General features: G+C 34.3%; 2 protein-coding genes across 4 annotated transcripts in view; one reads left to right on the top strand and one right to left on the bottom strand.

Moving 5' to 3' along the window:
* The window catches only part of kiaa0319l (KIAA0319-like), a 42,948-nt gene extending 42,288 nt beyond the window's left edge, over positions 1-660 (bottom strand). For both annotated transcript variants that reach the window (XM_003200638.7, XM_068215332.2), the window contains exon 1: positions 556-660. The gene's annotated coding sequence lies outside the window, so the exon portion shown is untranslated. The remainder of the gene's footprint in view (positions 1-555) is intronic.
* A 9,533-nt stretch (positions 661-10,193) lies between these two features.
* Positions 10,194-15,161, top strand: si:ch211-193k19.2. Of its 2 annotated transcripts, XM_073930417.1 has the most exons (7): positions 10,194-10,296; positions 11,515-11,559; positions 11,653-11,701; positions 12,523-13,565; positions 13,718-13,873; positions 14,151-14,243; positions 14,454-14,799. In XM_073930417.1, the coding sequence occupies exons 4-7, from the start codon at positions 12,540-12,542 to the stop codon at positions 14,760-14,762; spliced, it is 1,584 nt and encodes a 527-aa protein (XP_073786518.1). In that variant the 5' UTR covers positions 10,194-10,296; positions 11,515-11,559; positions 11,653-11,701; positions 12,523-12,539; the 3' UTR covers positions 14,763-14,799. The 2 variants fall into 2 exon arrangements, with proteins under 2 accessions (XP_073786518.1, NP_001076557.1); NM_001083088.1 differs by lacking the exons at positions 11,515-11,559; positions 11,653-11,701; positions 12,523-13,565; positions 13,718-13,873; positions 14,151-14,243 and having other exon boundaries at positions 10,210-10,296; positions 14,454-15,161.
* The last annotated feature ends 12,630 nt before the right edge of the window (positions 15,162-27,791 follow it).

Raw genomic sequence — 27,791 nt, 5'->3', positions numbered from 1 at the left:
AAACTGTCACCACAGGCCTTCAATGCGCCAACACAACGCACTTATAAACGGATTCATTAGTGCTAAATCCTGCAGGGTTTATTTCCCGTGGAAGTACATGCTGAGTTAGCAATGCCATTTAATTCAGTGAACGTGAAATTAAAATGTCGATGAACATAGAGGAGAATTACAACGAGAATGGATTCGAGATCACATTAAATCAAATTATACACACAATAGGTATGTCAAGGCTGATATACACACTATTTCAAACATCATTAAACTCTAACGTTAATTCACCTGCAAGTTGGAAACGGTAACAGTACATCACGCGCATATATTTTGAATCGTCATCCCCAAAAGGTCACATTTCGTCGATATTTTAAGGTTATGTAGCTGTTTTCCGTGCCTGAAGCTTGTATTCAGTAGGTTTTGGTGATTCCCTGCGGAGGACCATTGGACAGGTTGCTAACAGCTGTTCAGTGTTGGTTACCACACCACATGAAATAACTGACAAATGCGCAAATATCAAGTATGTCGATATATTACACCCAGTGTTAAATGTCTGTCACTCACCTGCTCGGTGTCAGTCAGATAGTTAGATCTCAAAATGACAGGAGACCCCCTACAGCAGCAGGACCTGTTTTCATCTCTATCTGGGTCAGTAAATCTCTCGCTATCACACACTCCCACGGAAACAGAAATATAGAACCGTCGCGTTTCCGCCCCGCATAACCGACTCGTCATTTTAAAAGTTTAGAAACCGGTCACAAAACAATACTACACCTTTAGAGACAACACATTGAATCCACATGGCATTAGAGTTACGACAAAGTTTTAACGATATTATTTGTTTTGAAAATTATAACGCAGATGCCACTCACAAACATGGCCGCTTTTCTAGCGTCACTTCCGCTTTTAATTTATCGTTTTTAGAATGTACACATCAATACCTCTAAAGTCTATTAAATGTTTATTTTAAGTTAGTTTGAAATATTATCGATATGGTTAATCCACATGTATCGAAACTGAAGAGAAAATCTCAAAGAATGAATGTGTACTTAGCTTAGATAGCTGCTGGCTATAATGCATAGATATATGCATGTATATATCTATGGCTATAATGTGGTCTTATTTTTATGAGACTAATATCAAATAAACATCTTTTTTGTATTCTATTGTAATCTATAATACTAAATGTCTACTTTCAATGATCTGTGTATATTATTTCACCACAGCATAGAGCGCTGTTTTGCTTACAGTCTACGGCTTAAACAGTCTCATATGGACGACTGCACCACATGGAAATAGTGAATGTGGCTTGTTTTTCTCCATCTGTCTCTATTTAATGTAAACACCAGAGTGGGAAATGCCAACTCAAACATATTTATCTGTATACAGTAGGCCTACTATTCCAGAATTTGGACTGTGTAGTTTTGTAGACAAATACAAATGGTAGGTTATGATCAGTGGTGTATAGTAACAAATTACAAATACTCAAACTACCGTAACTGAGTAGTAGTTTTTCTCAAAAATTGTAATTTAATAAGTAGCTTTAACAATGTGTACTGTATTTTACTCCACTACTTTCGTTCAACCTGCAGTCACTACTTTATTTTCTCTTGTCTTATGGGGATTAGAAAAATCAGTCCAGTCCAATCAAATTACACATAAACCGCATCATAATGGACTACCTCAAGACATGGGTGATTTATAATTGCAGCAAACTGTTTGGAAGTGTTAAAACTTAAAAGTGTCCAAGAAGATGTCCAAAATCTTTACACGCACCCTGCTGAAAAATCCAGCTTCAACCAGCCTAGGCTGGTTGGCTGGTCGACCAGGCTGGTTTTAGAGGGGTTTTGGCCACTTCCAGGCTGGTTTCCAGCCATTTCCAGCCTGGTCTTAGCTGGTCAGGCTGGGAGATGACCAGCTAAAACCAGCTTGACCAGCCTAGCCAAGCTGGGAGTCCAGCCAAAACCAGCTATATCCAGCTTAAACCAGGCTGGTCAAGCTGGTTTTAGCTGGATTTGGCAGGTCATTTACCAGCCTGACCAGCTAAAACCAGGCTGGAAATGGCCAAAACCCCTCTAAAACCAGGCTGGTCAACCAGCTAAAACCAGCCAACCAGCCTAGGCTGGTTTAAGCTGGATTTTTCAGCAGGGCATTGATCCAGAGACTGTTTAGATGCATGTCACTGATGAGATGACGGATATTTACAGACCGAAATAGCCTTAAACACCCAGGAGGCACAAGACATCAGATTGATGTTGTACCCTAACGTCATTAAGATGTTGCATTTTGTTTGGAAATGAAAATCAGGTTGACCTCAGAACCCAACGTCAGGCCGAGGTCAATGTTCATTGGTTAACCTAAAATCAACCAAATATCAACGTCTAATGATGTTACAGCTTGGCGTTGTGTGGACGTCTAACAGATGCTGGATTTTGATTGCCATCCCTGATGAATAAATGTCAGTATTTGACGTCATTATAAGGATGGTTTAAGATGTTGGTTTGACGTTGGATTTTACCAAATTTCAACCAAATATTAATGTAATTTGACGTCGTTATTGGACATCAAAATAACATTATCCTTAGACATTGGCTAGACATTGAATTTTGTTCACCTGCCATCACAACCTAAATTTAACCTAGTATTAATGCCTTATGATGTTGTGTCCCTGCTGGACAATATGCACTAAAGAATGTTACATTTACACACATCCACAAATTACATGTAAATGCACCAACTTTTCACAGTGTACTCACTACTCTTGAGTACTTTTGAAAGGGCTTCTTTTTACACATACTTTAAGTAATATTTACAACAGACACTTTTACTTGCACTAAAGTTTTAGGCAAATAATGGTACTTTTACTTAAGTGTGATTTTTCAGTACTCTTTTCCCCACTGGTTATGATACAAAAACATAATACAAAAAAAGTACTATTAGCAATTGTCTTTTTTCTCTGAATGAGCTAAGAGCAAGGAAAAAATGAGTTTCTTTGTGAATTATCAAAGAGTGTGCCAAGCTGTAAACCAGGCAAACGATGGCTTTTAAAAAGCTTAACTTCAAATAATAGACTTGTGTTACCACTTTGATGACTTCAGTTTGTCTAAAATAGTAGTAATAAATAAAAAGTATAAGCGGCCAAATTATTATTTTTATTGTAGTTCCGTAAGCAAAAAATATATATAAATATTCTCTACAAAAAAGCTAAACTGTTGTAAGTTATTTATCAATTTTTTTTTAATGATTTTATTGAACCCATCTGGTCGCATTAATTTAATTATTTTTAAAACAATTGTTTAATAACAAAGTTTTATTTAGAAAGACTTCATTTCCATTGAAACTGTATATAAAATTCCACCAATCAGTCAATCCCAGTGAGACTTTAGCCCTGCCCCCTGCCATGAAATGTGCAGTGAATTGTGTGCAGACTCTTTTTATCAAGTGTGATTATAGACCATTTCAATGCGGTAATGCCATTGGCCCTTGAACATTTCCTGCTTGTTATCATACTATATCATAACTGTAACAAGAAGCAATTCAATCATATTTTCACGTTTAAACAGCTGTCATAACATTATTTACTCATTTTTGGGCCTTTTTGGATTCTCGAAAGCTATGGAAATTAAAAATGTAAAAACAGGAAATACATTAGGACCATTGTTATTTTTTGCATTCCTTAAAATGGTCTATATTTGAATTAATTAATGTTTACCATTAGAGGCTGGATATTCACACACTTGTGATTTTTGCATAATAGGTCCCCTTTAAAGCATTAATGGGAAAACCACATCCAGTGAGTCAGAGATGCAGAACAAATGACTAAACACGAATGCACCCTATAGCTCTACATCTAAAGCGGTCAGCCAGTCATATCCTGGAAGTATAGACCGGAAGTTAACAGAATGCTGCATGTCCTGGGGAAACATCTGCGTCTGTCTGCATGAATGACCCGGGCTGGGTTGAAGATATCAGTGACGTCACATCTGGTTTCGTTTACTTTCTTCAAAGAATTTACAGCTCTTTGGTATTTGGATGCTCTGATGAACTGATACAGAATCTTCAAGGTCAGGGGTCACAGCAGGGTTAAGCCATTTGTGTAATCAACACTTCAGTTTGACACAACTTTTACAACAGTTCACCTAAATAAGGTTAAGCAGACAAAATTATTACCATCGTTTAACACACTTATGATTTCAGTACACTTAATTTTCACATTATATTTTCAGTACATATTCTCTGCAACTTTAAAGCAAGTAAATAGTGCATGTATCGTGTATGACCATGACACCAGGGTTACACCCCTACTCCTCTTTACGAGAAGTGCCATGGGATTTTCAATGACCACAGAGAGGCAGGACCTCGGTTTGACATCTCATCCGAAAGGCGGCGCTCACTGATAATATAGTGCCCCTTTTACATTACTGGGGCATTAGGACTCACACAGACCGCAGGTTGAGCGCCTCCTGCTGGCCTCACTAACACCACTTCCAAAAGTAACCTAGTTTTCCCGTGTGGTCTCCTATCCAGGTACTAACCAGGCTCAGCCCTGCTTAGCTTCAGTGAGTAACTGGTCTTGTTGTGTTCACACCAAAAAATTGCGCTTTTTGTGCGTAAATAGACGTGTGGACATTTTAAGTTTACTCGCTTCATTTGCGCTTCAAATTTACTACAATCTGAGCTGCATCCAATGCTTTTTAATGCACTCACCTAACCCCACCCCTTACCCTACCCACCACAGTGATGTCATTCACTCCATAGAGTGCATTGTGTCTGACATTGCATCGCTGAGTGATGAAATCTCAGCTTGCATCATAAAGGATGCATCCAGATACTATTGCAATAGACGTGGATTCGCATCATGGGCGGGGCTTCTGTCTGCCCGGTGACTCTAGCTTCATTGCTAAAACATGGATTTTATTAAGAGAAGAGCTGTTTATAGGCTTTATGAAGGCTGAAAAACAGCGTCGATTCGTTTGGAGCCGTGTCTGATTCCACTAGATTCCTTTAGAGATGCACCCAGCTCTGTGAGTTCATAAACTCCTCCAGAAACTATACCTGGATGATGAAAGCTTTCAGCTGTGCTTCTGACTGAGCCGACCCCAGTTTGATGAACTGTTGTCAGTGTCAGCAGAAGGATTTTCCCCTCGGGACACTAACAACAGGCACTACGTCATAATCACGCCCCTACAAGAGAAAGCTCTTGATTGGTTAACGCAGTACGAATGTCCTCTGAAGTTCAGATTTTCCAACTTGAGTGATTTAATCGTGTCAATCTTGCAAAACGCTCAACTCGCGCCACTTTATTTGCACGAATCGCATCGCAGGATATTTATTTGCGTCTTTGCATTCACTTAACATGGTAATCACTTGCACTTGACGCTTATTCTGCGTCTGGTTTGAACGCAGCAGTAAGCTGCAGAGTGATTTGGCTGTGATATGGCTTAAACTTCCCAGTGCGTTCTATCTTCATGATTGTGGCAAAGTATTATTTTATTAATCTTTTTATTGATAATTTTATAGTAATTTTTGCTGACAATTTGCTATAAAATCATATTTTTTGCCATATGATGGTTCCTTTATAAGCAATGCAGCTGTTACTGCGAGATTTAAAATAAACTTGCATGAGAAATTAATACAGGTGTTTGTAGCTCCGCCCTCTTCTGAAAAGAGCATGATCTCATTTAAATTTAAAGAGACAGTCCACGAAATGGCACAATTTGGATAAAAACTAAAAAGGGGTACGTTTAAACATTATTTGTGAGGTAAACAACAAAATTATGTCCAAGGCACTTGAAAAAAGAGAAAAATTATTTTAAAAGCCTTTATTAAGATAGCTTTTTCATTAAAACTGGAATTGCCATATTAAAAAAAAAAGGTTTTTAAATAATTGTACACTTTTTTTTCGAGTGCCTTGGACTAATAATTTTGCTGTTTATCTTTATGTATCCCTTACCCAAGAAGCATATTAACATATTAATTACCCCTGAAGCAGTTTTTGTTTGATTTTGGATTATTTGTGGGGTATTTTGAGCTGAAACGTCACATACACACTCTAGAGACATCAGAGACTTATTTTACATCTTGTAAAAACGGACATATACCTTTAAGAAGGCAAATAATATTAGCACTTTCTCCAGAATACATACAGAATTAGAATAATAATAGGAAATACTGTGAAAATTTTGTCTTGTTTTATTAAAAATGACGGGAAATATATTAAATTCAAATTTAAAATGAGGGCTAATGATTTAGTATCTTCAATGAGTTCAGATTAGCAACAGGGTTAATATATACTTCACTCTGGTGGAGTTATACTATGCATACTTTGCATTGGTCATAATGGTCGTGAGCGAGATGCCACTGATGAACTGTCGCAGCAGGATATTTGCATGACTGCAGACAGGAACAGAGCAGGAGATTATAGGAGCATGTCCGGTGTGGAGCCGGGTATTGTGTTCGAGCAGTGGAGCTCACTACAACAATGACTTCAGGAATGCAAGTTATTCTAGTGATTTTATTATTTATTTTTATGTGATAATAATTAATCTAAAAATAGAGAAAAAATCAATTTACTCACCCTTGTGCTAAGAAATCTGTATCCAGTTTCATATCAAGTTCATTTTCAGGTCATCCTGAGCTGAATGAGAATGCAATCAGATTCATTCTCAAGGTATATCAGAGGATTTCTTTGGGGATGTCCAAGAAACGGGTGAGATTTCAGCCAACTCTGTCGGCTGGAATTTATGTAGATTAAAGTACATATAAAATCAAAATTACCCATATTGATTTTGTTAGCTCAGATTGCTAGTTTTGTTGTAAACAACTCATCTGTACACGTCTTTAAGAAAAAAAAATGTTCGCCCTTTTAATTTTTGATTGAAATCTGTAAATGCCCTTTCTGTTTGTTTTCAGGTAAAGGCTCAGATTAGGTCTGTCAATCAGAAATGGTGAGCAGGAGGCGGTGTGTGTTAGGTTGTAATAACTCTCCCCAAACCTTTTCCCCATCTTTCTGAATGAAATGACTACTTTACTAAATCCAATCAGCTCGCAGTAAAAAAAAAAAGCCAAGCCAATTTTCTTTATTTGGATTAGCGCACTCTTACTCTCCACTAACAGCATGGGGAGAAAGTTAAAATTTTGCAGTAATTTATGCGGGGCCTGTAATTATTAGTATTGTATATTTCATTAAAGGGCTCGTGAAGTGTTTTGAAATGTGCATTTTTTTATTCGATGTTTGACGCAATCTCAACTGAAAAAAGGGTGGGACTTAGAGTAACTCCTCCCCTTTTACAAAAACAGCCAATAGCGTTGCTTTTATCACAGCTCTGCCAGGGAGAGTGGTTGAAGGGGGCAGGGGATGTCACATACTAGAGAGCCTTTGATTGGTCAAGATTTGATAAGTATATTGGGACGTGAAAAAAATCGTTGATTTAGGAGAAAGTAACAAACGGCAAGCTGTACATGTCAGTATTATATCTTTTAAACGCAAATTTTGTCAATGCTTTGGAGCACACTAGCTTATAAATTGCTTGAAATTAACAGACTGAAACTAACATCTGAAAAAATTATTTTAATTTCATGCGACCTTCAATGTTTATTTTATGTTTAGACATTCTTAATGAAACATTTGCACTGAAGTTCTAAATAAAGTGAGAAAAATGTTTTCCATCTTTGTTTTGACAGTCCATGAATAAAACATGTTAGCACATCCTAACTTTACGCAAACCTTTTCAGTTTGCTAAAAATCCCAAATGGAAATTAGGTGTGTTCAAGTTGTTAGAGCAGTTCACAGTAGTATTGGTAACCTAGCAACCAACAGTAAACAGGGCAAGCTTGATGGGGATAGCTGATTGGTCACAAGGGTGTAATGCTCACTGTGTTAGGAATTACTCAGGAAAAGTGTTTCTGTCTCTCATTCTTCACAGTAGCAAGTCCAAATCCAGCAAACGTTTAGTGAAATTAGAAATTTTATTCAAATTTTTGATGTTTTTAAATCAGTCGTTTCTCATGCATTAATGTGCATTAACACATAGTGATGGAAACCTCTGCATGGTAGTGGTATAAAGAGTGTTTTATTGTTTTCCGAGGAGTCTAACACTATTGTGGTATACGGTAACTGAATAATCGAATGTAAATACTGCATAGTCTTCATTGTATAAATAATTAAATACAACTAATCGTTATTAAAGTTACAAACGGTACAATGACTTATGCCTGAATGCTTTAAAATTGTTACAATGTTGACAACATGGGGTGTGGATCCAAAGGCAGGTTTTTAGAGAGGTCAGTTAAGCAATGGTCAACACAAGGGCAAACAGAAGTATGCAAGCAATCCAGAGTCGAAGTCAAATACACAGGCAGATGGTCAGAAGGCAGGCAGCAGACAGGAATAAACAGATAAACAAGGGGAGGATCAAAACACGTAACAGTAAACAAAACTCAGCAATGAGTGTCTCAAAGTGACAAGTATATATGTGTGTGTGTAATCAGTCATTGAGCAGCATCAGCTGTGAGTGTAATCAGTGGTGACTTGGAGCAGGTGTGTGTTGCATGACTGAATCTGTAGTCCATGAAATGGCGGATTTGTAGTTTGTTGGCGTTCCGTGTTTATCAGTGATCTGCACGAGTTGGATCGCTGGTGGCCGTGACAGAAATCCTCATCATTACAGGACTCAAAAATACATGGAAATGATCAATTATAATCCAGACTCAAGATTGCACATCCTGATGTGACCACTGTGAATGATCACGATATCGATCTTTTGAAATGATATATTGTGCACACCTAACCTTGATTGTGCCATCGTAACCAATAACATATATCAGTCTTTAGACCTCATAAACGTCTATTATTTCTATACTAAACTTCAAACTACTTCTATCTCTCAAGCCAACCTGATAATCAACATATTTGTTTTTTTATTATTTTAGGTATATGAGTCTAATACACAATAATTCTCACACTTAAAAAATGCATAATAAAAAGGTGTCCTAATCATAATCATTACAGCTCTCATGTATGTCTAACAATTTCTGAATCAGTTCAGGAATTCAGGCGCAGGCAACGTCTCAGCAGGATGGCAGACTGGTTTCTTTGTCCTATGGTTGGGTGGTGGACACTGACTAATAAAGCACAGCTCAGCGCGACACAGCCCCGGGTGTACATCATTACTGGAGGAGCTCAGGCAATAAACTGTAATTTACTCTGTAGCTCCAGGAGCTTGACATTTACTGTGAAAATATGCTACTTTACAGGTTTCAACCTCACATGGCAAACCACCTTAGCTTATCACTAATGCAGAAAACAGACACATAACACATAAACGGACACAGGGAATATTTACTTATATAACATGACTGTGAAGAGTTAAGTTTTAAAATATGCTAAGAATGTGCTAAAACATGGTATCAAAATATAATTAATGGGATGAAACATGATATCAGCACTGGTTCTAGATTGGTTTATGCTCTTATTTAACATAATTATTCGGATAACCACTACACAGGGACCCTAAATACCTTGGTTTACTTCACTTTAGAATGTTCATTCACAGACTTACACAACACCACTGCCTGTAGCGTCTTCACATACACAGGTGACACTTACTAGATGAGTGTGACATAAAATCACACAGTAAAATGAGTTTTAGACAAATTATTCGCTCTTTTTTGAACTGGAATCATGGTGGAATATCCTGAGGAATTACTGTCGAATTATAACAAGCATGAGAAAAGTGTTGGCCATGAGGACTGTAATTGAGAAACATTGTTTTAAAGCATGCTACCAGTCATTACATATTAACTTTGTTTTAAAACATGCTAGAAAAATGCTTACAGTGTGCAAGAAACATGATAGCAACATGCTATTACTGTAATAAACATGGTAAATCATTCTTGTCAACATGCTAGCAATGTTCTGAAGTATGTTATTGCATATTTACTACATTTTAAAAGACAAGGAAATGTAAAGCAATGTGCTTAAACATTTTAAACTATACACTCAAAAAAATGATTCAAGCCCTTCTTAGATGTGACACAAATAAATACTGTTCCCATTATTTAAATATTTTTATTTTTAAAATATTAATTTAAATTTAATTGATGTAACGTAAAATGTATTAGTCGTTTCACCTATAATCTTTATTAATCCAAATCAAATGAGTTTAAATAAAGTGACCCCTTTTGCGCATGCGTGAGACCGCGCATTTTCACTGCCACCTGCATTGCGTTTCTCCGTCCACCATCCACCTGTGGCCTGCAGACGAGTTGATGAGACGCTCCCGATTACAAGAAGTCATTTCTTTGGTGAGTATTCGTTTCTTTTTCAGCGAGTACCTCGCTATGAATGCATGTTATATTCTTGACGGTGTGCAACAAGCGTGATAAAGTTTTGCTTCGGTTTTCAGTAAAGTTGACGGCTAACGTTAGCTGGCATAGAGGTAAAGTTGGTTTTATATTCACACATTCATTCATTTAGAAGTCTCTGTATTGTTTACCATATTACTTAGAATATTAGATTGGAATTAACTTGCAAGTGTGACTTGAAAACAACAATAACACTGTTTATTTGACAGTGAACTATGTTGTATTTTGATAGTCATTGGCTGCTAATTTGATTTTGCTATTTAGAGTTTTTAAATAATACTTTTATGAAATTATATTATTAAGGGGAAAGTCCGAATATGCAAATATAAAACCAACTTTACCTCTATTTAGCTGGCTAGCCAGTCGCTCATCATACAGGAGAAAATAGACTGACAGAGTTAACATTAACGTTTTTTATCATAATGTTCCGACGTTGATTTAATATTTTTTGTCTTCGGGGTGATGTTAACATTGAGGTAAAGTTGGTTAAATATTCGCACATTCAGACTTTTTCCTTGCTATCATTTCAGAAAGTTGTTATTTGCAAGCTCTAAATAGTGAAATCATATTAGCAGCCAATGATTATCAAAGGACAATTTTTTTTTAGTCAATTAAATAGTGCTAATGTTGTTTTCAAGTCATATTTACGTGTGATTTCAGACCCAATATTCAAATTAGCGTAGTAGATAATATAGGGAACGTTAAATGAAGGAATGTGCAAATATAAAACCAACTTTACCTCAATTGAATTAACATCTGACTGTTTGAGTCGATGTAAGTTATTTTATCTATCAATCAATTTAATGGTCTGATGTTGCGATCACGGAGTGAATGTTTATTGAACACAAAATGTGACGACTCAGAAGATATTTACTATCAAAATTCAGCTGTAAATCAATGTTTGTAATTTTCTGACCGATCTTTGAACCAGTTTCAAAATGCTTTTCATGTGTGACCTCAAACACGGAAGTTGAAAATATTATATTGTTCATTTGGCTTTTGTTATGTTACTAAAAATTGCTAAAACATTCTTAATTTTAATGTTTACAGTTTTTTTTATATTACCATCTAGTTCTCAAATGCAATTTTGACTTGTTGGTAAGCTTTTAAGTATCCCTGCACTTACACACTACTAATGCATTTATTTTATCTTTGCAGTTTGATCAGCTTTACAGGGTTCCTTCTGGCAACCTCCTAGTGATAGTAAGTTAAGTATTATCTTACTATGTTGTTATGTATTGTTGTTGTTATTATTAATATCATGAATGCTAAATGTATTTAATTTTCTTTTTTTAGGTTAGTGTATGTGGCAGTGCAAAGAATGCAGTTTGGAACTAGATAGCAGGTATTTATTGTTGCAACATTTTAGGCAGACTCATTGGCATTTTATAAGTGTCTTGTTTGTTAAACTGCTGCAGTTTCCCAGAAAATAATAATCCATGTCTTGCAGAGTCTTAAGTTTTTCAGCATCTTTTGCAGATTTGCAACCTTTTCAAATCAGAGCCATCTTTTCAGTCTGAGGATTGTTGCAGCTCTCAAACCAACAATTAAAAAGTTCAAATGCTTAGTGAGGCTTCAGAAGGAAACACAAGGCATTAAGATTTAGATGGATATTACAGTCATGCAGTCACTTCTTAAAAAGGTTCAGATCTGCAAAAGATGCCGAAAAAAGGGAGAATCTGCAGGACAATGGAGGATTTTTATTTGAAGAACAGCAGCAGTTTAACTGCTTAGAACAAGCAAGGGGACATGACAAAGCATTACTCAGCAGAAAAACACTGGTTGATCTACAAATAACCACAAACTGTATTAAAAGCCAATTGTATGCAATCTTTTGCAGGAGGTTATTTTAATTGCCGGGTATTAGTTGTTTTTTGTCTTGGGAACTATATGTAAAAAAATAAATAAAACAAAATGCCGTTTGTAGGATTCACTTATTTCAGTAAAAATCATTGCGCTTTAACAGAGTCTGCAAGGGGAAATCAAAATTAAGCATAACTGTATAATGCACATTGAGCAAGTTTCAACATTAATTTATTACGTAGATTGAAGACAAACATTTTTTTATCTTATGCATTTTAATGTCAGAGTAAGTGAGGTGTAAATATTTTTTTCTTTTAAATACAATGCTAATGTCATGTTTTTTTTTTTTGTCTTCTGTTCTAGATTAAAATTATTCTGTAATGGCAGCTGTAGCTGTTCTGCGAGTCCTTTTTGGTGACGAGTCTGACTCAAGAAAATTATCCCTAGCCTCTGGAATTCCAGCAACAGTGGAACAACTGCACACATCAGTAAAGACATTCTTTGGATTGCAACAGGATTTCCGTTTGCAATATATGGATGCTGACTTGAATGGTTTTGTGAACCTAACTTCAGTGTCTGAAATTGCTAACAAAAGCACATTGAGAGTAATATACTATCCTGTCTTGTCACCCGACTTATCTGGTGAGACCTCACTTACCAGTTGCCCAGATCCTCAAACTCCTGCTTCATCAATAGCCTCATCCAGCAGCAATAATACACTCTATACATCAACCCCACATTCATCCCCAGAAACTCAGCCCTCAGGACTTTCTTCCTGGCCCAAAGTGTTTCAGATCCCTAAATTCACCTATGAGGCTGAATTTGAGCTGCAACAAAAAAATATAGAGTTTGAGACAAACGGCACATACTTCAACCCTGGTTTTAAGCTGAAAGGAATTCTCCTTGACGGCCTAGCCCAAGAAATGATAAAATACACAAAATACCCAAAAGACTATCAATGTGAAGAGGTAGCAGCAGCTCTGACAAGGGCACATCCTTGTTTGGGTCAGCTAGGTTCTAAAACAGGATTTTGGGGTTGGAAACAGTCTCTGAAGTACAAAATGCAAAACTACAGAACAAAGCTTGGGCGACTTGGACATCCTGAAATCCGTGTTAACTCATTGAAGCACAAAAGAGAAGGCCAAGGCAAATCTGCAGCCAACATCAAGAAACCAAGAAAAGCCGAAGTCAACTACATTCCTTTGCACCCAAAAGGGGAAACAACAGAAAGCTTGGAAAATGAAAGAATTTCTTTATTGTGTGAAGTGAAAAAGCGTGACAATGAAGCAGTCATAAAAGCAAAAATGGAAAAAACGTTCTCTCTCAGACGTCTTGAAATTGTGCAGCAGAGGCCAATGATAGAAGAGTTCAAAAACAGATGGCCTGCCCTGTTTGAAGAGAATGAAGTAAGTAGATCTATACTGTTTGTGTTGACCTTTTTTTTATTGTCCATGGCAAATAATAGCTACATAATTACTGTTTTAATTTGTCAATTCTGGACCCCTATATGGTAGAAATTATAAACTTTTTTAAATTGCTGTTTTTGTTTAATTTACAGGTGAATGCAGAGTTCCTGCGAATCACCACTAAGCCACTACAATCAAAGTTCTTGTCACAGCTGGATCACTTCTCTGACAAGCTGATGCAGGTCTTCAAGAAGAAAGGAGGAATGAAGGGGCAAAGGATCAAGGATGTCCTGGCGATTAATGATGTGGTAGGTAGATGTGCTCAACATCTTTTTACTGTGTTGGGGTGGTTATTGTATGTTTTTCTTGTCCATAGCTGCTCGTTTGAACACTTTTGGGATATATTGCTTTATGTAGCAAACTTTTGCATTTCACCGGCTGCATTACACCAGATGCAATGCATGGTTTGTATTGTTCCTTGTTGAGAGCATTTAGGGGGCACCTTGGTGAGTGCAACCCTCTGTTCTCTTACATGTGCACTTACAATATTACAAATTCCTGTCTTGATTGGTCCTTCTGCTTTAGTGTGATGACATCAACACCAGAAGGGAGTGCATTCTGAGAAGCCTTGTCATTTACCTCAATGAAGATCCTGATTCATTCTTCAAGGCAAATTTGGTAAGTTTGATTGTTTCTTATGTAGTCTCTAACAGTGAAACTCTACAGTGTAACTAGTTTTATTCTGTTATTTCTCCCATGGCACACAAATATGAAACTGAATAACTGTCAGTGTAAATAGATGCACACAGATTCACAAATGTTGTGACTTCTATAAATTGCACAAATGCACACAGATTATTTATCATTGCTTATGATCTGTCTTTTCAGGCCTCTGGCACTGATGATGTGGAGAGGGGCATCTCAAGCACAGTCATGGGGATTTACATAATCAGAAGTTATGACAACGGGAAGCCACAGGATGTGGGAATTGTGATCGAAGGCATTAAAGTTCTGACCAACGTTGGCAGTGTCATCATGGGTTTTGTTGTGCTGTTTGGGCTCATTTATGCCCTTGATCTGAGATTTCCAGAAAACCTCAAGTACACCTTTGAGTTCATCCAGAAAATCATAATGAATCTGGATGGACACAAGCTCAATCCAAAGATACAGCAGCTGAAAATCAAATTGTTTTCTTAAAGTGAACACCAGATGACAAATAAATGAAGTTTCTTTACGCTTTTCGTATTTGGGATTCATTTGTCTTTTCAATCTTCTGCCATCTTTCATCTACTAAACCAACAACACTGAACTCATGGATGTTTTCCATGTGACATTTTACATTGTGGCTAAGCTACAAAAAGGAAGCATGTGGACAAGTAAAAAAAAAAAAAAAATTGGACATACAAATGCAAAATAATGTTTTTATCATAAATGTTTTCTATGCAGCCAGGGTGATGGAGTGACTTGGTGTGATAATTGATACCCCTTACAAACTAATGGTTGATGAGGTTTTAAGTTTGGATTTCCCAATGCAACTTTTTTTATTTATTTATTTATTATTTTTTGGGATGCCAACATCTGCACATCATAGCTTATTCATGTACAGTATAGTGTCAACAACTGTCTCCATTACTCTCGTACCTGTCAGGTAATTACTTGACGCAACACTTGTTAAAATGAACTTGACCTAATGCTTTGTTTTGTTTTGTTTTTTTCTGAATTTTTGACGTTCAGATTATTGAATTATGACTGGCCAGAGCAAGTCACATGTTCAGAAATTGTTCTAGTTTTGGTGACAATGGGTCTCCTTGTTATCAAACTGTCTTGGTATGTTTTCACCTTCCTATAGTCCAAATTTGGTCCCCACAGCCTTTTTTTTTGTTTGAATTGACCATTTGTACTACACAGATTAAAAATGCTGTACCTCTCGAGTAGCCAGGCATTTTTCATATTATTGTTCTCAGGTTATGCCCTTTTAAGAAACGTTACAAAGTTTGCTGCTTCACATTTTATTAAATGTGCTCTGTTTTAGGTATAATTTCATTTATTTATTTGTGCATCTTTAACATACAAGACTGTTTTTATATCTTCTGGTTTTAAGGTCTGACAGATACTAAAAACTGTCTGTTACAATTCAAATTAGTCAAGTAAAACAAGCACTAGTTTCAGCCTCTATTGTTCAACGTTTTTTATGTATGTATATATATATATATATATATATATATATATATATATATTGTGCGTTTAATGCATGTTATAATTAAGTTGAATGTTGATCAAGCTAGCATTCAGATTTATTGGAATGTTTACATTTTGCATCATTTGCTGGTGCCTCTACTCCCTTAATGTGTTTAATGCTTTGGAAAACATGGGATACATTTACTTCACACCAGATGCAAGATCTGTTAAAGTGTTTCTAAAAGTTTTTCCAATAATAAAAAAAAAAAAAAACATTGTTTGGCGTGTGTGTGTGTAGTAACGGGATCAAATGAAAAATAAATATTTCCAATTAATTAATTTATATTTAGTTGAACGAATGTAAATCAGTTATATTAATTAAATGAATATTTATTTGCTTGGCTATATTTGATAAAATTGAGTTGGACTAACTCAATTTATTTTCGTTATGTAAATGATCTTTATTTTGGTTAGGGCTACGCATACTTATTGGATGGAAAACCTGCACACAATTCAATTGAGTTAACCTAATGAGCTATTTTTTTGAGTGTAGTGCTAACATGTTAAAATGTATACAACATGCTAGCAGTGCTCTAAAACATGCCAACAGTTTTGTAGCATGATAGGACATGTATGAGTTATGTTAATAATGTGCATTAATGTTATTAATGCTGTAAAAATGTCACACTATGATGGTTTTTAACTTGCTATAAATATGCCAAAACATGCCTTATAGCAATGTGCTAGAACATTAGTTATGTTTTTCTAAAAAAGAACGGGTGGACATAATATTTACTTATATAATGCAACTGTAAAATATAAAATATGCTAAGAATATGCTAAAACATGGTATCAACAGTGCTTAAATATAATTAATGCAATGAAACATGATATCAGCACTGATTCTAGTTTGGTTTATGCTCTTATTTAACATAATTATTCAGATAACCACTACACAGGGACCCTAAATATCTTGGTTTACTTCACTTCAGAATGTTCATTCACATACTTACACAACACCACTGCCTGTAGCGTCTTCACATACACAGGTGACACTCACTAGATGAGTGTGACATAAAATCACACAGTAAAATTAGTTTTATACAAATTGTACACTCTTTTTGAACTGGAATCATGGTGGAATATCCTGAGGAATTACTAGACAAATGTTGGCCATGAGTTGGATTGTAATTGAGAAACATTGTTTTAAAGCATGCTACAAGTCACTACATATTAACTATGTTTTAAACATGCTAGAAAAATGCTAACAGTGTGCAAGAAACATGATAGCAACATGCTATTACTGTAATAAACATGGTAAATCATTCTTGTCAACATGCTAGCAACGTTCTGAAGTATGTTATTGCATATTTACAACATTTTAAAAGACAAGGAAATGTAAAGCAATGTGCTTAAACATCTTATCATTGTATTAAACTACAGTGCTAACATGTCAAAATGTGTAAAACATGCTAGCAGTGCTCTAAACATGCCAAAACTTTTGCAGCATGATAGAACATGTATGAGTTATGTTAATAATGTGCATTAATGTTATTATTGCTGTAAAAATGTCACACTATGATGCTTTTTAACTTGCTATAAATATGCCAAAACATGCTTTATAGCAATGTGCTAGAACATTAGTTATGTTTTTCCAAAAAAAGAACGGGTGGACATAATATTTACTTATATAATGCAACTGTAAAATATAAAATATGCTAAGAATGTGCTTAAACATGGTATCAACAGTGCTTAAATATAATTAATCCAATGAAACATGATATCAGCACTGATTCTAGTTTGGTTCATGCTCTTATTTAACATAATTATTCAGATAACCACTACACAGGGACCCTAAATACCTTGGTTTACTTCACTTCAGAATGTTCATTCACATACTTACACAACACCACTGCCTGTAGCGTCTTCACATACACAGGTGACACTCACTAGATGAGTGTGACATAAAATCACACAGTAAAATGAGTTTTAGACAAATTGTACACTCTTTTTGAACTGGAATCATGGTGGAATATCCTGAGGAATTACTAGACAAATGTTGGCCATGAGTTGGATTGTAATTGAGAAACATTGTTTTAAAGCATGCTACCAGTCATTACATATTAACTATGTTTTAAAACATGCTAGAAAAATGCTAACAGTGTGCAAGAAACATGATAGCAACATGCTATTAATTTAATAATACATGGTAAATCATTCTTGTCAACATGCTAGCAATGTTCTGAAGTATGTTATTGCATATTTACTACATTTTAAAAGACAAGGAAATGTAAAGCAATGTGCTTAAACATTTTAAGCTATAGTGCTAACATGTTAAAATGTATACAACATGCTAGCAGTGCTCTAAAACATGCCAACAGTTTTGTAGCATGATAGGACATGTATGAGTTATGTTAATAATGTGCATTAATGTTATTAATGCTGTAAAAATGTCACACTATGATGGTTTTTAACTTGCTATAAATATGCCAAAACATGCCTTATAGCAATGTGCTAGAACATTAGTTATGTTTTTCCAAAAAAGAACGGGTGGACATAATATTTACTTATATAATGCAACTGTAAAATATAAAATATGCTAAGAGTGTGCTTAAACATGGTATCAACAGTGCTTAAATATAATTAATGCAATGAAACATGATATCAGCACTGATTCTAGTTTGGTTCATGCTCTTATTTAACATAATTATTCAGATAACCACTACACAGGGACCCTAAATACCTTGGTTTACTTCACTTCAGAATGTTCATTCACATACTTACACAACACCACTGCCTGTAGCGTCTTCACATACACAGGTGACACTTACTAGATGAGTGTGACATAAAATCACACAGTAAAATGAGTTTTAGACAAATTGTACACTCTTTTTGAACTGGAATCATGGTGGAATATCCTGAGGAATTACTAGACAAATGTTGGCCATGAGTTGGATTGTAATTGAGAAACATTGTTTTAAAGCATGCTACAAGTCATTACATATTAACTATGTTTTAAACATGCTAGAAAAATGCTAACAGTGTGCAAGAAACATGATAGCAACATGCTATTACTGTAATAAACATGGTAAATCATTCTTGTCAACATGCTAGCAACGTTCTGAAGTATGTTATTGCATATTTACTACATTTTAAAACACAAGGAAATGTGAAGCAATGTGCTTAAACATCTTATCATTGCATTAAACTATAGTGCTAACATGTTAAAATGTATACAACATGCTAGCAGTGCTCTAAAACATGCCAACAATTTTGTAGCATGATAGGACATGTATGAGTTATGTTAATAATGTGCATTAATGTTATTATTGCTGTAAAAATATCACACTATGATGCTTTTTAACTTGCTATAAATATGCCAAAACATGCCTTATAGCAATGTGCTAGAACATTAGTTATGTTTTTCCAAAAAAGAACGGGTGGACATAATATTTACTTATATAATGCAACTGTAAAATATAAAATATGCTAAGAATGTGCTTAAACATGGTATCAACAGTGCTTAAATATAATTAATGCAATGAAACATGATATCAGCACTGATTCTAGTTTGGTTCATGCTCTTATTTAACATAATTATTCAGATAACCACTACAAAGGGTCCCTAAATAACTTGTTTACTTCACTTCAGAATGTGTCACACTTACAGACTTACACAACACCACTGCCTGCAGCGTCTTCTCACACAGATGACACGTACTAGAGAAGTATGACATAATATCACAAAGTAAAATGAGTTTTAGGCGAAACAAACTGTACACTCACTTTGAACTGGAATCATGGTGGAATATCCTGCTGAGAAATGACTGTTAAGTTATAACAAACATGAGAACTATGCTACAAGTGCTGGCCATGAGGACTGGAATTGAGAAATACTGTTCTAAAGCATGCTACAAGTTATTACATAGCTATGCTAGAAACATGCTAACAGAGTGCAATAAACATGATAGCACATGCTATTAATGTAATAAAACCTAAATCATTATTCTCAACATGCTTGCAATGTTTTGAAGCATGTAAACAAGCTATTACATATTCACTACATTTTAAAACACAAGAAATTTAAAAGCAATGTGCTTAAACATCTTATCATTGTATTAAACTATTGTGCTAACATGCTAAAATGTGTAAATGCTAGCAGTTCTTTAAAACATGCCAACACTTTAGCAGCATGACAGAACATGTATGAGCTTTGTTTTAAAACTGTGCTAAAACATGCTAACAATTTGCTATTGAAGTGTTAAGACATGCTTACAGGTTATATTTTCTTAAAGTTTATTATTGATAAAAAACAATTGCTAAAACCTTTGCAACTTAATAAAACATGCCAATAACATGTTATCCAAATGATAAAACGTGCTATAAATGTGGCAAATCATGTTAGCAGGGCTCTAAAGCATGTCAAGAGTTTAGTAACATGATAAATGTTTGTGTTGGTTTAAAACATGCCAAAAACATGATCAGAGTGTACTAGCAATATCTTATTAAACTGTTAAAGCTAAAATGTTATTGAATTGTATTAATGTTAATGCTACAAACAAAAAAGTCTGATGCTAAAACATATTAACATCATATTAGCAACTTGTTAAAACTTGCCACTAACATGTCAGCAAAATAATAACATGCTACAAATGGGCCAAAACATGCTAGCAATAACAATTAAAGCATAACAATAAGCTAAAATATTTTTTACAAATTTTTATAACATGAAAAATGTTCATATTATGCTAAAATGTGCAAGCAATATGCTATTAAATTGTTAAAATGTGATGCTATGATGCTTTTTAAGAAGCTATAAATGTGCCAAAACAAGCAGTAATACTCTAAGCATAACAAGCTAAAAACTATTTTTAAAACATGCAAATTTTTACACAATGTGCTAAAATATGCTAACAATATTCTACTGAAGTGTTAATGCATGCAAAAACGTTATCATTTACAGTGTATTTATGTTATTAATGCAATATGCTATTAAAGTGCTAATGGTTACAAAAATGTTATTATTAATATGAATTATTGTTATTAATGCTATAAAGAGTTAATATCTGCAAAAATGTTATTATTATATGTGTATTGGTGTTAATAAAGCGATATAGAAGCAAGCATTAGCTTAAACAGCTGAGTATCATGCTAGAAACATGTTAAAACATGCCACTATGATGCTTCTAACACATGCTATAAATGTTCCAAAACATGCTAGCAATACTCTAAAGCATAACAAGCTACAATGCTATTTTAAAAACATGTGATGTTTACACAATGTCCTAAAATGTGCAAGCAATATGCTATTAAAATGTTAATAATTACTAAAATGTTATTATTAATATGTATAATTGTTATTAATGCTATAAAGAAACAGACAATAAAGTTAAACATCTGAGAAATATGCTAGCAACATGTTAAAACGTGCCACTAAGATGCTTCTAACATGCTATAAATGTGCAAAAACATGCTAGCAATACTCTAAAATAGAACAAGAACCAATACTGTTTTTAAAACACGCTAATTTGACACATGCTACAATTTTCAATATGCTATTAAAATGTTAATGTTTACTAAAATGTTATCATTAATATGTAATAGTGTTGTTAATCCTATGTAGAAGCAAGCATTAGGTTGAATATCAGAGTAACATGCTAGCAACATGGTAAAATGTGCCACTATGATGCTACTAACATGCTAAAAATATCCCAAAACACGCTATTTACTGTAGCAATATGCTAGAATAGCTATGCTTTTCCAAAAAAGAGTGGGTGGACATAATATTTACTTATGATGCAACTGTAATACATGCAAGTGACACATTCAGACCCAAACATTAAATGTGGTTATGACTATATTCAAATGCAATGAGTTTAAACCTGGTGAGGGAGCATCATGAGTGCAGTGAATGAAGAGAGTGCATCTGTGTGTTTAAGAGAACCGTGTGTCACATGAGACACAGGTGTGATATTACAGCAGCAGAAGGGAATTGTGGGAGTGACTCTGCCAGACAGCAAAAGGACACCGGGTTTAGGAGAATAAAGAGCACTGTTTTAAAGATCACTGAGGAGTGCAGATCAGGACGGCAGGCTAAAACGTGTTTAGGTTATTAAAACAAGCCTGGAAATAATAGGCTTTCAACATATTCTAGCTTGGCTGCTCTCCTCAACAAACCTCTGCTTCATAGAACTTAAATCCTAAAATTTAAACACAATTTAGGGCTTTTGAAGGAATATTTCACCTTAAAATGAAAATAATGTCATCATTGACTTGTTTCAAAATGCAAAAGAAGATATTTTTATAATGTTGGATATCTGACTTCCATAGTATTTTTATTTCGTGCTATAAAAAAATCCTTCAAAATAAATAAATAAATAAATTAATTAATTAATTAAAACCAGAAGTTTTCATACACTGTATAAAAAATTGACAACATTTGACTTAATTGGAGGCACAAATGTAGAATAGTATTTAAGGAAAACCATAAACACACTGCTTCCTTATGTGACAACATGGGAAAATCAACGAGCCAGAATCAACAACAAAGCCAGATTACAATTTGCTAAATTACACTGGGAAAAACAATAACTTTTGTAGACATGTTCTGTGGTCTGATGGAACTAAGATTGAACTGTTTGGCCATAATGACCAGTGTTACATTTGGAGGACAAAGGGGAAAGCTTAAAAGCCTAGGAACACCATCCCAACTGTGAAGTATGGGGGCGGCAGCATCATGTTGTGGGGCTGTTTTGCTGCAGGAGGGACTGGTCCACTTCACAGCATAGATGGCATCATGAAGAAAGAACATTATGTAGAAATACTGAAGCAACATCTCAAGACATCAGCCAGGAAATGAAAACTTGGCCACACATGGGTCTTCCAAACAGACCATGACCTTAAGCATACTGCCAAATTAGTTGCTTTAAGGACAACAGAGTGAATGTTTTGGAGTGGCCATCACAAAGCCCTGATCTCAATCCTATAGACAATTTGTGGGCAGAGCTGAACAAGCTTGTGCAAGAAAGACAGCCAACAAATCTGACTCAGTTACACCAATTCTGTCAGGAGGAATGGGCCAAAATTCCTGCAAACTATTGTAGAAGCTTGTGGAAGTAGACCCAAACCAAAACCTAAAGAACCTAAAATAGTAAACATTTAGTTTGATTTAACACCAGACATTTTTTTAAAATAGTTATGCTCCTTTTTTTGAGCGTCTGTAAACTTCTGTATGTAAACATTTTAAATAAAAGAGATTTCAGTTTTGATGCTTAAAAAATCTTTATTTTATTCACAATTTTCAGCGGTTTTGAAAATAATGTCATCATTTACTTGTTCCAAAGCTGCTTTGTGTTGAATGCAAAAGAAGATATTTCGAAGAATGTTGGAAATCTGACTTAGTGTTTTTATTTATCACTAATGAAAGAATTTTTTCAAAATGTAATCTTTTTTTGTACTGCAAACATTTTAATTAAAAGAGATTTCAGTTTTGAAGCTGACAGAATCTTAAACCTAACGCACAATTTTCCATAGTTTTATTGTCAAATATGTGTAAAACAAATCATAACATTAACAGACATTTTGCAAAATATAATCTTTTTAATCTTTTCAACAGACAAAATAAACTATAATGTTTATTATAATGTTATAATGTTTCCAACCACTTGGTGATCAAATTGTGTGAATTTGGCCGTTTTGGGTGAATATATGTCGTGTTGTTGCTATAATGTTCTGTTTTAACTAAGGAGACATTATGAACACATTAATAATTACATGTTGTGATCATAGTAAATACAATGTGAGGTATATTTTTGTTTATTTAATTAAGAGATGGGCCTCTTTTTATAATCCTGAATATTATTTGTTTTATTCCCCTGCTTGTTTACAGGGCCTACATTTACCCAGGCTCATGAACACATTCACTTTACATGCAGGTGAAACTGAAAAGTCAATAAAGATTTTCACTATGACTGAAGGAGTGCTTCAGAGCAGTGTCATTCTTAGCACAAATGAGATTTTTTTGTAGTAACTTTTAGTTTTTTTTAAAATATATTATTATTAATAATAATATAAACATTTTGTATTAAATGTTATTTTTGTTAGAATAAGTGTAACAAAATGAAATAAAATTATAGGTATAGTTGATATATGATAATGATGATGATGATGATAATACTACTACTACTAATAGTAATAATAATATTATATTTAACCTTTTTCCCAGTGAAGGGTTGCGGCTGGAAGGGCATCCGCTGTGTAAAACATATGGTGGATATGTTGGTGGTTCATTTCACTGTGGAAACCTCTGATTAATAAAATGAATAAGCCGAAAAGAAAATGAATAAATGAATAAATAAATTTAACTTAAATATACATTTCAAGCCATATCTTTATCGTCTATATAGATTTATACTCCTTTATTTTACTTTTATTTTAGTACAACAATGTGAACAAAATGAAAATGAGAAATATTTTCCCGGCAGCCATAGTTGAAATATAATAATAATATTTTCCTTAACACTTTTTGATTTCAAGCTACATCTACACTCACTGGCCACTTTATTAGGTAGAATGTCCAACTGCTCGTTAACGCACATTTCTAATCAGCCAATCACATGGCAGCAGCTCAATGCATTTAGCCATGTAGACATGGTCAAGACGATCTTCCGCAGTTCAAACCAAGCATCAGAATGGGGAAGAAAGGTGATTTAAGTGACTTTGAACATGGCATGGTTGTTGGTGCCAGACAGGCTGGTCTGAGTATTTCAGAAACTGCTGATCTACTGGGATTTTCACGTACAAACATCTCTAGGGTTTACAGAGAATGGACTGACAAAGAGAAAATATTCAGTGAGCGGCAGTTCTGTGGGCGCAAATGCCTTGTTGATGCCAGAGATCAGAGGAGAATGGCCAGACTGGTTCTAGCTGGTAGAAAGGTAACAGTAACTCAAATAAGCACTCGTTACAACCGAGGTCTGCAGAAGAGCATCTCTGAACACACAACACGTCCAACCTTAAGGCAAATGGGCTACAGCAGCAGAGGACCACACTAAGGACAGGCTACAGTTGGCACAGGCCCTGTCTGATGAGTCTTTGATTTCTGCTGCGACATCCATATCATGTCAATATGGAGCAAAATCTCTGAGGAATATTTTCAGTACCTTGTTGAATCTACGCCACAAAGGATTAAGGCAGTTCTAAGGGCAAAAGGAGGTCCTACCCGGTACTTGTAAGGTGTACCTAATAAAGTGGCCAGTGAGTGTATATTGTCTTTTTAGTTTTTAAACTTCTTTATTTTAGTTTTATTTTGGTACATCAAGGTAAACTAAATGAAAATAAGAAATATTATGAGAAATACGTATAAGAAATAAAAGTCTGTTTTATTATACATTATTATTTTAGTATTATTATTGTTTTACTACATTTACTAAATAAAAATGTGAAATATTTCAATAGCAACAATTCATTTTTAACTTATTAAAAATAAATGTACTTTTTGTCTATGTTTCATTTTATTTGACTTTTTATTGATTTATTAAATGTTACAAATGTGGTTTTAGTAAACAGAGTATTTGTTGTTCAAGTAATTTCAAGCTATATATAGTGTCCATATAGTTTCATACGTCCTAATTTTACACATTTTCCCAGTGATGGGCTGCAGCTGGATGGGGCATCCGCTGCGTAAAACATATGCTGGATTAGTTGGTGGTTCATTCCATTGTGGCGACCCCAGATTAATAAAGGGACTAAGCCAAAAGGAAAATGAATGAATGAATGAATTTTACACATTCTTGTAGTACATACAGTATAACATGTACATATGTTATAATATATAGCACTGTTCAGATACTATTGATTTTTAGCAGTAATAAATTCTATACAACTTAATCCAACATTTCATCAATAAATAATTAGTATTTTTGTATTTATTCACGTTAAACTAAGTACATAATGTCAATAGCAATAGTTTAAGGCTCTTAATAACTTAATAAAATTAATTACCTTTTTACAGTAATTTTTTTTGGAAATACGTAATAAATTGAATTAATATAAACTGTATTGATTGTTTTAGTACAATCGTTTTACATCATTACATAATTGATTTATCTGCTTTGTTTTCTAAACGTGTATGTTATTTTTATATGGGTTGTAAGATCAAATACGAGACCCTGGACCACAAAAAGTCTCATGTTGCACAGGAATATTTTTGAGAATAGCGAAAAATACATTGCATGGCTTATTATGAAAATATATTTTGATAATAATTATAATTATATGATTATAATCAAAATTATGTTAGATTTTTGGATGAAATTTATATTTTATGTCAAAAATAATTTGAATATTTGTTTTTATAATAATTATATAATTATAATCAAAATTATGTTTGATTTTTAGATGAAATTTAAATTTCGTCAAAAATAATTAGAATATTAGTTTTTTTTTATAATAATTATATAATCAAAACTGTAGATTTTGTAATGAAAAAGATTTTTATGCCAATAAAAAATTTTAATAATATAATTTATTTTAATAATTCTAATTATAAAATTCTAATCAAAATTATGTTTGATATTTGATGAAAATATTTTTTATGCATAATACATAATGTCAATAGCGACAAGTTAACATAAAATAAATGTGCTTTTGTTTTGTATACGTTTAATTTTATTTGACCCAAGATTTATTAAACGTTACAAATGTGGTTTCAGTTGTAGTCAACAGAGCATTTGCATATTTATATCATCATATTTGTGGTTCGAGTAATGATTTTTTGTGGCACGCATGACCTCAAGTGAATGTGAGCAAGGTTATGTACACATTAGAACGGTAAGTCTGCTTGTGTGTGTGTTTATGTGTGTGTGTGTCGGGTGTGGTGAACATCTCTCAGTTGCGCTGGCACATTCTTCAGGAGCCGCACCCTTTCACACACACTCCCTCACCTGAGACAAAACCACACACACACACACACACACACACACACACACACACACACTTACTTGTATACATGGTTTACAGGGACTCGCCATACACTCACAAAATGATGTTTGACATTTCTAACTACTTATTTGTGACTAAATATGATGAACAACAAAATTCTTAAGGTTTATTTGGGAACAACTTTAATATTTGTATGTTCAATCCACTTTAATTTCTAAAAACTAATCAGTTAACTTAATTCCCTCATGTCATCCCGACACAAATTGATTATGTGGAACCCACAGTGTAGGTGTAATGTAATTTAAACTGTACATAGCACTTATTATATTCCCACCACTACCCATAAACCCAACCCAGGGAACACACAGGGGAATTACAGGGGAAGCAAGGTATTTAAACCACCTTGATATAGGTCATACCCATGTCATTATACTACTTTAAGTCCCTGTAAACCACATAAACCTGTACACACACATGCATATAAATGCTCATACAACACGAAACTGCTCTCACACAAACAATCAGCTCAATAATCCTGCAGAAACCCAAAGCGATATGCTCTCCACCGCTCAGAGAGAAAGTCTGGCAGAATTAGGAAATACTTGGGAAATGTTGTAGGGTGGAGCAAAAATCCTCAGACTTTCTCCACCCCTGTGCATACTAACGTACAGTACTGCCATGCATGTGCACTTATTTACACCAACTGTAATAAAGTAACTCGTAATCATTGCAGCCTCATAAAGCATGTACTGGATTGAGCTTGAGATGTCTACTAGTGCAAAGCTTGCACAATAAATCAAGCACACTTAAAATGAAACTGTAACTATACTTTTATAGCATGTTTGAAAAGTCAGAAAATATGAATTATTTAATAAAAATAATACATCTATTACTACACCTATAAGTTTTTTAATCGGTTTAATGTTTAATAAAAATAAGCATGCCAACCAAAATGTGAAATAAAACAAAATCAAAGTGAAAATTAAAGAATTTCTATATTTAAGAAAATATGAATATGTAAATACAGTTGAAGTCAGAATTATTAGCCCCCCTGAATTATTAGCCCCCTGTGTGTATTTTTGTCCCCAATTTCTGTTTAACGGAGAG

Source organism: Danio rerio, chromosome 19, assembly GCF_049306965.1.
Source record: "Danio rerio strain Tuebingen ecotype United States chromosome 19, GRCz12tu, whole genome shotgun sequence".
NCBI classification, from domain to species: Eukaryota; Metazoa; Chordata; class Actinopteri; order Cypriniformes; family Danionidae; genus Danio; species Danio rerio.
The sequence above is the reverse complement of the archived record's forward strand: the minus strand, read 5'-3'. Positions and strand labels throughout refer to the sequence as shown.

Coding starts and splice junctions, on each gene's coding strand:
- si:ch211-193k19.2 (XM_073930417.1), top strand. CDS start 12,540: ATGGCAGCTGTAGCTGTTCTGCGAGTCCTTTTTGGTGACGAGTCTGAC. Junction 13,566..13,717: donor CCCTGTTTGAAGAGAATGAA/GTAAGTAGATCT, acceptor TTTAATTTACAG/GTGAATGCAGAGTTCCTGCG. Junction 14,244..14,453: donor CATTCTTCAAGGCAAATTTG/GTAAGTTTGATT, acceptor CTGTCTTTTCAG/GCCTCTGGCACTGATGATGT.